The sequence below is a fragment of the Scyliorhinus torazame genome, chromosome 2, assembly GCF_047496885.1.
Source record: "Scyliorhinus torazame isolate Kashiwa2021f chromosome 2, sScyTor2.1, whole genome shotgun sequence".
NCBI lineage: Eukaryota > Metazoa > Chordata > Chondrichthyes > Carcharhiniformes > Scyliorhinidae > Scyliorhinus > Scyliorhinus torazame.
This window is the reverse complement of record NC_092708.1, coordinates 181,279,184-181,292,526: the sequence shown is the minus strand read 5'-3', so window position 1 is coordinate 181,292,526 and position 13,343 is coordinate 181,279,184. Positions and strand designations below refer to the sequence as shown.

The window sequence follows — 13,343 nt, the reverse complement described above, 5'->3', positions numbered from 1 at the left end:
CCTTGCTAAAGTCCATGTAGACAATGTCGACTGCACTGCCCTCATCTACCTTCTTGGTTACACCTTAGAAAAACTCAATCAAATTCGTGAGATATGATTCTCCACTCACAAAGCCATGCTGACTCACCCAACCCCCCCCCGCTCCGGCATCAAGGCTAATCTGTCGTAACTGGCAATCACTGTGCCACCTGATTTAGTGAAGGACCTTCTGTAGATGGAGAAACAGGTCGTCATCCATTTCTTTTTGAAGAAGGGATTTTACCTCCCACTAAAGGTTTGCTCCTAAATACTTTGATCAGGTGGGACTATTTTGGTAGGAATTTGCCACGTCATTGGGAGAAATGTTCATGACCCAGCACATTGGGAGGTGGGTGGTGGGGGGTGCTATTGGAGGGGGGATCTAAAAGCAGCTGGCTATTTTTAAATGCGGTCCTGTTTTATGAGTTTCTGCCTGCAATAGTTAACCCTTTCCTCTTTGTATTAGGGGGAAAATTGTTCTGGGATACACAGAGGCTGAGCTACGGGCACGTGGAACTGGATACCAGTTTATCCATGCTGCTGACATGCTGCACTGCGCAGAAAATCACGTGCGAAGTAAGTACCACAGACTGCGCTGCTGTCTCAGCCTTCAACCTATGCGTTGTGTTTTCTACTTCTAGGAGGTAGGCCTTTCAGCCCATCATAGCTGTGCTGGCATTTACATGCAGCTCATCCTGGAGAAAACGTCTCACGCTGGTACCTCATTGGTTCAAAGAAATAAAAAATTTCTTCTTGGAAGTCCAAGGGAGGGAGTTTAGGAAACAGAAATGTTCAAAGCATGTCTTTTTCGCATAGCCGTGTTGCGACGGTGAAAGGAGGAATGTGCAGTTGATCTAGTCTCACTACTTTGCAGGTCGCAACATTAATGTAAATGTTTAATTCAATCACCAAAATGGCCAATTATTTACCTTTGCTGCTGTTAGACCCAGAATAAAAACAACTTTAACCAGGCTTCTTTCAATAAACTCAAAATGATTGATTTATTATAAAAGACCCATTTATTTCTACTCTGTTTCCTGCCTGCCAACCAATTCTCAATCAATGTCAGCATATTACTCCTGATCCCATGTGTTTTATTTTGCACACTAACCTCTTATGTGGGACTTTATCTAAAATTTCCTGAAAATCCAAATACACCACATCCACTAGTTCACCCTCATCTATTCTACTAGTTACATCCTCAAAAAACACTAGTAGATAAGTGAAAGCTGAAGGGTGCTAGAGCTTTTTAAATTATGAAGGGGTTTTATAGAGTTGACACAGAGAATATGTTTCCACTCACAGGGAAGTTTAAAACCCATGGATCATAAATGTAAGAGAGTCACTGATAAATCCAATAGGGAATTCAGGAGAAATTTTGTTTAAGAGTGCTGAGAATGTGAACTCGCAGGAGTGGTTGAGGTGAATATTACAGATGTATTTAAGGGAAAGCTGGATAAATACATGAGGTAGAATGGAATGGAAGGGTATGGCGATAGAATGAGATGAAGCATGGAAAGGAGGAAGCTCATGTGGAGCATAAATCCCAGCAGGGGACAGGTTTGTCCGAATGAGCTGTTTCTGTGTTGTCGTTTCAATGTAAACTCAATTGAACTCTCCCAATGCATTTTATGTATCAGTGAGTCAGACTTTGCCAAATGCATGCCGTTTTATACAGTTGGCCCATTCACACTAACAGCTAAGTTGGGACTATGCCAAACTCAATCTGCATTAAAGTTTTCACAGCCATTGGAAAAGGGGCTTCCTTCCCATCAGCGTGGGCTGCACTTGCATCCCAGGTCACAGATGTGAAGTGTTAAGCTTTCATTCAGACATCCAGAGCCTGCCGCTGGGATAAAATGCGGCCGGGAACCTGGACTGCTGGTGGCGTGACTCAAAGTCTGATTTTGAAGGGGGTGGCCACTCCAGGACCCCTGTCCAATTAAGGATGGCAGACAGAGTCCTGCGTCTGGGGGGGGGCTAAGCGGAGGACATCTGGCAATGAAAGATCGGCAGCCCCACTGTCAGAGGTAGGAGCTGCCAATGTAGGATGGAGAACTAGAGGGCGCCTCACGATGGAGGGGGGCACACTCTGAAGAATGTTTATACATCCTGAAGTAAACGTCATCACAGCTGCCAGAATGTCTTTGTGGAGGTGGAATTCTTCCATGGGGTAGTATGTGTCCATAGCTGGGATTCTCTGGCTTTATTTGGGTTCCAGGAGATTAGAGGGAGAAAATACATGCCAACCAAGGTAAGAAGCTTCCTGTAAATCTTTGTGGCTGATTTAATAGGTTGGGTTGCAAACATATTTCTCGACTGTGGACTGGGCAGTGTAATCACCCAAATAAATGGGGCGGAATCAAAGTTGAAATTCTTCTCTCTTCTCGTAAATAGCAAATTATGTTTTGAATTCAATCGATCTCCGCCCAGGAACTTGGTTGGTTCAGTGCGGCTGTTCTCTCTCCCCAAGCTGCTTCAGATTTTCTCGGATATGTGTCACATCAGGAAAATTAAATGCTATCCCCGATGACCTTCCCTGATATTAGGCCTCAAGTGCCTCCTTGAGCATTTTCCCAGGCTCCTGCCACTGCAGCAACTAAACTTCCAGTTGGGCTGTTAGAAATTGGAAGGGAACTTAACCATGGATTTACCGCCACAAATTCACATCCTCCCACTCTGGTGAGACTGAGCTTTTTAAGAACACATAGTGATAATGTTCGCCGTGGGGATTTGGAAATGAACCCAGATGAGACTAATGGTATATGATGATGCAAGAGGGCTGAGGGTGGCAAAGCAAAATCATCTTTACTTTGACCCTGGTTGACATTTTAAAAAATACAAATGCAAAGAACATTCTTCATAGAATCCATAGAATCCCTACGTGCAAAAGGAGCCCATCGGCCCATCGACTCTGCACTGATACCCTACCTAGGCCCACTAACCCCGCCCTATCCCCGTAACCCCACCTAACCGGCACATCTTTGAACACTAAGGACAATTTATCATGGCCAATCCACCTAACCTGCACATCTTTGGACTGTGGGAGGAAACCGGAGCATCCGGAGGAAACCCACGGAGACATGGGGAGAAAGTGCAAACTCCACACAGTCACCCTAGGCCGGAATTAAACCTGGGACCCTTCCCCTGTGAGGCAACAGTGCTAGCCACTCTGCTGCCCCAAGGTTAGGGCTATGGACTGATTGCAGGAGAGGTGCTGACATAATGGTATTGACTCTGGATTTCATCACAAGGCCCAGTCTAATGCTCCAAAGTCACTGGTTCAAACCCCACCATGGCAGCTGGTGAAATTTAAATTTGGACAGTGAAACCTGGAAGCTAAAAGCTAGCCTCAGTAATGGTGACCATGAAATTATCATCGATTGTTGTAAAAACCCATTTCATCGATGGGAAATGAAATCTGCCGCCCGTACCCGGTCCGGCCTACATGTGACTCCAGAACTGCAGTAATGTGATTGTCTCTGAAATATTCAGTTCAAGGGCAACAAATGCTTGCCTTGCCAGTGACATCCCAGAAAAGAGTAAAGGTTAGTGAGATGGCGTGGAGGGTGTTCAACTGTGTGCCTAACTTTCCTAAGATTGATTTGGACATGCTAAATATTCTTCTGATGTTGAGGTTAAGATATATCATCAAGGCAAAGTAAATATTGTTCGGCAAAGATAGCTCTGCATTGCGCCTGACTTGAGAAGGGTGATGACAGGAGCTGAAATAGGTACATACTCAATCATATAAACTACAGTGGTCAACAGTCCAATTCCTGATCTGGTGGTGTTAGCTAATGGAGGTTAATTGTGGCACCAACACCATCACTCCTCTTGCAGTGTTCCTCTAGGATATGTGGCTGTTTCTCTTGTAAGGTGTAGTTTGGTAGGTCCTATAAGAATATTTGTAGTCTTGGGTAGTTCAACAGGAAGTACTTATTAATTACTAGAAACTATAACCAGGAGATTTATGAGGATGTTGTGCAGACTGGGAAATTGCAGCTGAGTAAAGATTAGATAGGGTGAGGATATTCTCCTTGGACCAGAGGAGAGGAAGGGGAGATTAGATTGAGATGTACAAAATTGTGAGGGGACTGGATGGAGCGGATGGGAAGGGCCTATTTACCTTAGCTGAGAGGTCAGTGACTAGGGGGGGCATATATTTAAAGTGACTAGTGGAAAGATTGGAGGGTGATTTGGAGAAACCTTTTTCATTTATTAGGTTGTGGGCTCTGAAACTCACTGAAAGGGTAGAAGCGCTCAACTCATTTGAAAGGTGTCTGGATACGCATCTCAAGTGTCATAACCTGCAGGCCTACGGGCCAAATGCTGGAAAGTAGGATGAGGCTGGGTGCCTCATTTCTCAGCCAGCATAGATGTGATGGGCTAATTGGCCTCTTCCTGTGCCATAAACCTTCCCTTCCATTATTCTGTGATAATCAGTACAGTAAAGGTCCAAGCTAGAATCTGTCTCCATGCTTGCTGTCTCCATGCTTGCTTCTACACACAGCTCTGTCCAACACTACACTAAATTCCTAGGTGTGGGTCATGTGTTCTCTTACATCACTGTGTGGCCGATACTGCACTCAGTCCTACATTAACCCTTTATGGGCCAGATCCTTATACTACAGTGTTTACTCCTTCCCCATTCCAAAATCACAATCGCTGGTCACAGCTTCAGTACACAGCTGTGTGAGGATGAGACTATCCTGTCCTGGCTCCCACAATTTAATAAATACAAAGCTTGCTGCCTAGGTATCAGGTAATGAATAATAGCCAATGTGGGAGATACAAGGGAATGTCTGGCTCCTAAATCAACTTGACCCCAGCATGGGTCAATGCTTTTGGAAGAAATGGTTGGGGTAGGGGGGGGTGCTGCAGTCGGCAGTTGAAATCACAGTCAATTGAGAACAAAGTAAACGTGTTTAATAATTGTATAAGTGTTATGACTTCCTGGGCCAGTGTGCGGTCAGTTCCAAGCCCACCTGATCCGGAATTGCAACACAATTGAAATCAATAAATTATTCTTAGAAAACACCCAAAGTCTTTGGCCCTTAGCTGCCCAATAACTACAATCACCAGGTTCGTAAATTTAAACACAATTATTTTAAAATAATAACAAGAACTACAATACACAATGCAGCAAATACAACTGGCTAACTACTATCTAATTCCTAACCCATTCTCTTAAACTCACCCCACCCTCTATAAACATACACAAGGCAGATAAACACAGAGGAGAGAAGAGGGGTGTAAAAATAATAACGAAAGTAAAAAGATAAGAGTCTGTGTTTCAGATGGTTGTTTCTAGCATACCTTCCTTCAATTTAGGCTTTCAGTTCGAGATTTCTGTTTCCAGTCTGTAATGATTTTCACTGTAGATCTCAGGTCTCTGCAGTTTCAGAAATACGGCTGCTTTTCTGGAGAATATATGAGGGAGAGAGAGAGAGCAGGTCCTTTCCTCGGAGTGTCCAGGAGTCAAACTGCTCCCCCTGGCTCTCTGGAAATCATCCCACTCAGGCAGGATCCAATCACCGCCTGTTACCCGGCAGAATACAGCATTTTGGCCAATTCATTGGCCACCAGCCAACCAATTGAACTGAGTGTGCGGAGTCTGCATGTTCTCTCCGTGTCTGCATGGGTTTCCTCCGCGTGCTCCGGTTTCCTCCCAAAGTCCAAAGATGTGCAGGTTAGGTGGATTGACCATGATAAATTGCTCCTTAGTGTCCAAAGATGAGCAGGTTAGGTGAGGTTATGGGGATAGGGCTGGGGAAAGGGCCTAGGTCAAGTGCTGTTCCAGAGGGTCAGACTCGATGGGCCGAATGGCCTCTTCTGTCCTGTAGGAATTCTACGACAGTACATGTGCAGAAAGTGCATCCCAAGAATCTATTCAAATGACGATTAACAACATATACTAGTGATGTGGGTTGCTTCCAATCAAGGCCATAATTCCTTTCCCCTCAATTATAATGAGCCACCCTTAAGATCTCTTCCTCAAAAGTCCTCATAAGAGATTATTGTGCAAAATTAAAGCGCATGGGATTGGGGGAAGTGTATTGAGGTGGATATAAAATTGTTTGGCAGAGAGGAAAAGAGTAGGAATTAATGGGTCCTTTTCAAATTGGCAGGCAGTAACTCGTGGGATGCCACAGGGATCGATGCTGGGACTTCAGCTATTCACAATATCTATTAATGATTTGGATGAGGGAACAAAATGTAACATCTCAAAGTTTGCAGATGATACCAAGTTGGGTGTGAGGGTGAACTGTGATGAGGATGCAGGGATCCTAGAGAATGATCTGGACAGGTTGGGCGAGTAGGCAAATCAATGGCAGATGCAGTATAATTTAGATAAGTGTGAGATTATTCACTTTGGAAGCAAAAACAGAAAGGCAGATTACTACCTGAATGGCTGTAAATTGGGAGAGGGGAGTGTGCAGCGGGACCTGGTTGTCATTGTGCACCATTCGCTGAAGGTGAGCATGCAGGTGCAGCAGGTGGTAAAGAAGGCTAATCGTATGTTGGCCTTCATTGCGAGAGGTTTTGAGTATAGAAGCAGGGATGTGTTGCTGCAATTATACAGGGCCTTGGTGAGGTTGCACCAAGAATATTGTGTGCAGTTTTGGTCTCCTTCTCTAAGGAAGGATGTTCTTGCTCTCGAGGGAGTGCAGCGAAGGTTTACCAGACTGATTCCAGGGATGGCGGGACTGTCATATGAGGAGAGATTTATGAGGTTAGGATTGTTCTCGCTGGAGTTCAGAAGATTGAGGGGGGAATCTCATAGAGACTTATAAAATTCTAACAGGACTAGACAGGGTAGATGCAGGGAAGATGTTACCAATGATGGGTGTGTCCAAAACCAGGGGTCCCAGCCTGAGGATTCAGGTTAAACCATTTTGGACAGAGATGAGGAGACATTTCTTCACCCAAACAGTGGTGAGCCTGTGGAATTTATTGCCACAGGAAGTAGTTGATGCTAAAACTTTGAATATATTCAAGAGACGGCTAGATATAGCACTTGGGGAGAATGGGATCAAAGGCTTTGGGGAGAAAGCAGGATTAGGCTATTGAGTTGGATGATCAGCCACGATCGTGATAAATGGCTGGGCAGCATCGAAGGGCCAAAAGGCCTCTTCCTGCTCCTATCTTCTATGTATGTATCTACGTATGTCAGATGGAGGAGAAAATCCACTGTTAGTTTTGGTTTACTGTGTCAGTGAGACTTTATCCACTCATTGTAGATCAATCTTCCTTGATTTGGCACTCTGACAAGGCAGGTTTTTAAGACTTGCTCAAGAGTACTTATTCAAGATCATTTCCTAGTTTTACTGAGGTCGGGAAGTTTCCCCATTCATTTATCTGAGATTTATCAAGACTTCACCCTTGAGAAAAATATCCTATGGATTGGGAGGGCAAAATTAAATGCTGCAAATCCATGAATATTCATCTGTTTCAATTTAGTGGAAGAAATATTGCTAAAGTGCAAAACTGTGCAATTTAGTGACAGACGTGAGCAAGCAGTAGGATGTTTTCCATTTATTTTTAAAATATGCATTATGATTTCCTTTCTCAGACTAATTTAGCAATTTCTTGCCATAATCTCTTTCCTATAAGCGAGGTCCAGGAGCAAATCGTTGACTGAGAAACATTAAAATGGCTGAGCACATCCTACTTGGGCATCTTTTGGTCTTCACCTTCTGTTGAACACGACTAAAACCAAATTTATTCTCTTTAATAGGACAAAGTCTCACTCTACCTGGGATCACAAAATGTTAACGCTCGACAACTCTGAACTTGAGCAAGTTTCCACATGCAAATACCTCAGAATCTGGCTGGACCATGCTTTGACTTTTAATTCCCACATTGACATTTTACAAGCTAAGGTTACGTCTAGACTTGTTTATCTGAATTGGAACAAGTCCTATTTTACTCACTGTACCAAGTGCACCCTGATTCCAATGCCTGTATTTAATTACGATGACCCACATTTATAAAATGGTCTCGTAAACCTTTCTTGGTAAGTTAGACGCACTCTGCAATTGGATTTGTGACCGGTTCCCCTTTTCACACCCATCACTGTGACCCATACTCCCTGATTAACTGGCCCTCATTGCGCACACGGCACCAACTCCACTGGCTTTGGTTAATTTATCGATCCTTGCTCAGGAAAACATCCTGGTTGCATTTTACTGTCCCGTCGTACAATCTGAAGTCATGTGACTTGATCAAATCGGTCGCGCCGAGAACGAGCACAGTCTTTGGTCCTAATTAATTTCAGTTTGGGGCTGCCGGTGACTGGAACGGGTTACAACTAAAGCTGAAGCATGCTAATTTTATTACCATGGATGCCTTCTGCCATAGGGGTAAAGACTGTGTTGACTGATGCTTGTTTGGGCGGCACGGTAGCACAGTGGTTAGCACTGTTGCTTCACAGCTCCAGGGTCCCGGGTTCGATTACCAGCTTGGGTCATTGTCTGGGTGCAATCTGCACGTTCTCTCTGTGTCTGCGTGGGTTTCCTCCGCATGCTCCGGTTTCCTCCCACAATCTCTAACAGGCGGCGGAATGTGGCGAGTAGGGGATTTTCACAGTAACTTCATTGTAATGTTAACATAAGTCTACTTGTGACAGTAATAAAGATTAAAGATTATATTGTTGGATAAACTGTCACTTCTCTTCCAGGAATGTGCAGGTACGGTGGATGGCCATGCTAAATTACCCTTTAGTGTCAAGTGCATACCATGACCCACTCATTAGTCCATTGATCTTGGAACAGATATTGGGCAGGATTCTCCAGTTCCCCAGCTGCGTGTTTCTTGGCTGCCCACCATTCGCTGGCGACGGGATTCTATCTTTCTGCCGCTTGCGATGGCAGGGGTAAACTGCCGGCGGGAAAAGTGAATCACATTGGCGGGAGAATTACGGCCACTGTTTACAATTTATTTCTGTCATACAGTATTTTGAAATTGCCAAAATTACTTTTGTTCAAACATTTTAAATGTTTTATACTTGTTCTTTTTTCTCCTGTTCTGTCTCTTCCCACCTTTTTATATTTGTTAAATTAATTTTAGTAACTTTGTTCCTGTCTAGTCCAATTATTCCTGATTTTATTTCAAAAGTCAAAATTTTAATTCATGGATTTTTTCTGCTCCCCATCCTCTATTTTGAAGGGTGGAAGCATATTCGGAATATTCAGACTTTCATTGGGTGGAAGTTGGTTTCAAAAGATGCTTTTTCAGCCAATCAGAGCCCTGAAGAGTTAGAAGATGACACGGTCATTTCAATCCAATCTGTCTTTGACGCATTTTCATGCATCAAACACATAAGTCTCACTTTTGTAGTTGGGTGCATTTCTGAGGGAGGTTGGGGCTTTAGCCTATTTCAGTGATGTTCTCCAAACTGCTCTGAAATTCCACCCTTAGGGTCACTAGCCTGTGGACAGTGGGTTCCTTGGTCAGGAATCACGCTGACTGTGGACAAGGCAAAATCGTGCCCATGCAAGCCGCGATGGTAAAGAGAGAGAGAGAAAGACTGTCTCTGTTTCAGTGGCCCAGCAGGCATTAATAATAATATAATAATATTCTTTATTGTCACAAGTACGCTTACATTAATACTGGAATGAAGTTGCTGTGAAAAGCCTAGAGAATGATTCACCTTCTGTACTGGCCATTGATACTCAAAACCTAAACCTAACAGGAGGCAGAATTGGCAGGAGATAGATACCAGGCTCTGTTACCTTTATTCAAATTCTATTATCATGTGCACATTGAGCTACGTAAGCTTTAGGCTGAAGGGTTTGCCCACTGGGAATGGACAGTGAGGTGGCCTGAGTCACAACAGTAATACATGCACATGTGGCGATGAAATCCAGTCCAGAATTACTGCTACTAGCAAATAAATATAGCCATGGCACTTAAACAGCTAATACCTGTGAAAGTATTGCATTCAAAATGGTTGCCAGATTTCAGATTTGTTCATCAGAATTATATTTACTTTGCCAAATGTATTCTCACACTTGCCCACAAAAGACATGAAGAACCATTCTCTTTTGAAAATGATTGTTGAAGCTGCATCCACTGCCCTTTCCAGCAATACATTCCAGATCACAACAACTCGCTGTGTAAAAGAGATTCTCCTCATCTCCCCTCTGTTTATCTTGTTGATGATATTAAATCCGCAGCCGGGCCCCCCAGTGGAAACAGTTTTTCTCAATTTACTCGATCATAATTTTGAACATCTCTATTAAATCTCCTCTTGACCTTCTCTGCTCAATTCCAGCATCTTCAGTCTCTCCACATTAACTGAGGTCTGAGGTTCGTGGCACCACTCCAGTAAATCTCCTCCACCTGCACCCTGTCTATTAGAGGCCACCTGGGCAGAATGCCTGTGCTCACACTGGCTTTTGTTTCTGTTTTAGTGATTAAAACCGGCGAGAGCGGCCTGACTGTCTTCCGATTGCTCACCAAAGAAAACCGCTGGGCCTGGGTCCAGGCAAACGCAAGGCTGGTATACAAAAATGGAAAACCGGATTACATCATCGCAACACAGAGACCTCTAGTGTGAGTTACCAGACCATAAGGTTCAATCTGTCTCTGTTATCATTCCTTTCTTGACTTCTGTTTCCCTTTCAATGCTACATTCTCATTCTTTAATTCTTGAAGAATGGATAGTTAGTTAATGGACAGAAAGCAGACAGTGGATATAAATGGGGCATGTAGTGAACAGTGGAGGTATTTGCATATTAATGGCTGAGATAAAGAGACAGTGAGTAATGTATCTAGGTTTGCTGATGACACCAAACTAGGTGGCAAGGTAAGCTGTGGTGAGAACACAGAGAGGCTGCAAAGAGATATAAACAGGTTAAGCGAATGGCAAACAAGATGGCAGATGGAAGATAATGTAGGGAAATGAGACGTTACACACTTCAGCCGTCAGATTAGAAAATCAAAATTTTGTTTTCAAGTATGGAACATGTAAGCGTTGCTGTTCAAAAAGACTTGGCTGTGTTTGTACAAGGAATTCAGAAAGTTAACGTATGGGTGCAGCAAGCAATTGGGAAGGTAAATGGCATGTTGGCCTTGACTGTGAGGAGATCGGAGTGCAGGAATACAGATGTCTCACTACAGTTGTACAGATGTTTGGTGAGATCACATTTGGAGCATTGTATACATTTTTGGTCTCCACTTTATAGAAAGGATGTACTTGCATTGTAGGTCGTACAAGGAAGGTTTGCGAACTTGGTCCCTGCCACGAGGAGGTTGTCCGATAATGAGAGGCTGAACAATTTGAGTTTATATTCTCTGGAGTTTAGAATAATGAGAGGTAATCTCACAGAAACACACACGATGCTGAAGGAGTTTGATTTGCAAGAGTGGTTTCTAAAGCTGACAAAGTGAAAGACATGGCAGAGTCTGCGAGATACCAAACCTTTCGCTCATCTTTGGTAGATGGGTGAGGAGGTGTCCCCATCTTTCTGGCACACCGGAGGAGGGAATTCTCCTCTGAATTCTCCTGGAATCATGAGGCCTCACCATTTAATGGGGGTTTCCCTGCCCCCTCCTGGTAATTGCACCTTGCTGCTCTATATGGATGCGAAGTTAGCAGCGCAGGTCACTGATCCCCCTCCAGATTTAATGGCCCTGTTCCCCTGCTGAAAGGAGAGGAGGGTTTGTAATGGTATTCATTCCTTGCAGTTAGCTGAAGGTCACAATCTCGCCCGAGAGGACTGGAGATGTACAAGGCAAGTTTTTTACAGAGAGGTGGTGGGAGCCTGGAACTCGCTGCAGGGGAAGGTAGTGGAAGCAGATACAATAGTGACTTTTAAGGGGCATCTTGACAAATACATGAATAGGATGGTAATAGATAGATATGGTCCCCGGAAGGGTAGGGGTTTTAGTTCAGACAGGCAGCATGGTCAGTGCAGGCTTAGAAGGCCGAAGGGTCTGTTCCTGTTCTATAATTGTCTTTGTTCTTTGAGACACTCAGCAGCTGCCTTAATTCTGATCTTTGGAGGGCATCTACGCCTCACTTGCCTCTTCTGATATTGCAGTGACGAATGTGATATAAAATAGTTACTTTAGAGATATTAGTTACTGTAATGTAGAGATAGGCCAGTCTCATTCTGGTGAGTTCACAGACAAAGGATTTCAGACCGCATGGCAAAGCAAGGAGGAGGTGTGTCCACCAAAGGAGGAGAAAAGGATACTGGGTAATAAGGGGGCCAGAGGAAGGGATGAGAAGTGAGCCAATCAGAATGTATGACCAGGTCAGGAGGGGTATAGGATGACCTATGGGAATCGTGTATTTGAAACTTGATACCATTTGAATTTATTTGCAGAAATCCCTTTGTCTCTTTGTTCATTCGCTTTCCGGGGTGTAGGAGACTGGATGTGTCCTATGCCTCTGTGAAATGAATCAGGCTTGCAAGCCAAATAAAATAACTAATGCTGTACCTGCAAATCCATCTTGACTTTTATTGAGGCCAGACTGACGGGTAAAGAAATTTGTATTTTGTCAGCAGGAGTTTCCTTTTTTACAATCACTCATTCCCCTATGATGGTAGAAATGGTGGATGGTTAAAACCACCAGGGATTTCCTGGAAAATGGGCTAACGTTGGACTAGTTACAACACAACTGCATCTCCCCTGCTTCCCTCCCCTCTCAATAGCCACTGGATGGCATGAACAACCTGGGGCGGGATTCTCCGTTTATCGACGCCAGAATCGGGAATCACAGTTGGGCGGAAAATCGTGAGTCAGCCAAAAACCATGGCCAGGGCGGGGTGCCCGAGGGATTGCCAGGCTCCGGTGCTCGACAGCAGTGTCAATGCATTCTACTCTGTGCATACTGTAAATGCTGTTGGCATCTCGTTACCGGGCCTGTCCTGGTATTCTCCGGGGCTCCCGCGATGCTCTGCTTCCGCCAGGATGAATTATGGATGGCGAGTTTCACTCTGTTTTTAAAAATTGGGAAACAGGCACCATGGCTGGTGCAGGGGAAAGAGGACGTAGAACATGTTCCCAGAGGCGTGATCGTGGGCTGCCAGTCCTGCTGCTGGCATGTCTGGCTGGGGGGGCATCTACCAGGGCCAGGATGGCGTAGCGGGGGTGACCAGGATGGGCCATGGGGTCAGGGTGAGCCCCCCCGTGACCTTGGGTCCTAGCACGGACCGTCATTTCTGCGGCCTGCAAGGCAGCCATCTTGCTGCGCACCCCACTGACCGCCCACCGTGGCCCATGGTTGGGCAGAATGACACCGGCCGTGTGGATACTCCCACACTCCACAACCCCCTCCTCCCACAAGCGGGCGCCAACCGCTGGTGGGG

General features: G+C 44.7%; 1 protein-coding gene across 3 annotated transcripts in view; it reads left to right on the top strand.

Annotated features, from left to right (window-relative positions):
• ahr1b (aryl hydrocarbon receptor 1b) overlaps positions 1–13,343 on the top strand; it is a 264,814-nt gene that overhangs the window by 228,885 nt on the left and 22,586 nt on the right. For all 3 annotated transcript variants that reach the window (XM_072480944.1, XM_072480951.1, XM_072480959.1), the window contains 2 exons: positions 485–594; positions 10,437–10,578. In XM_072480944.1, the coding sequence (XP_072337045.1) occupies positions 485–594; positions 10,437–10,578 (252 nt within the window). The remainder of the gene's footprint in view (positions 1–484; positions 595–10,436; positions 10,579–13,343) is intronic.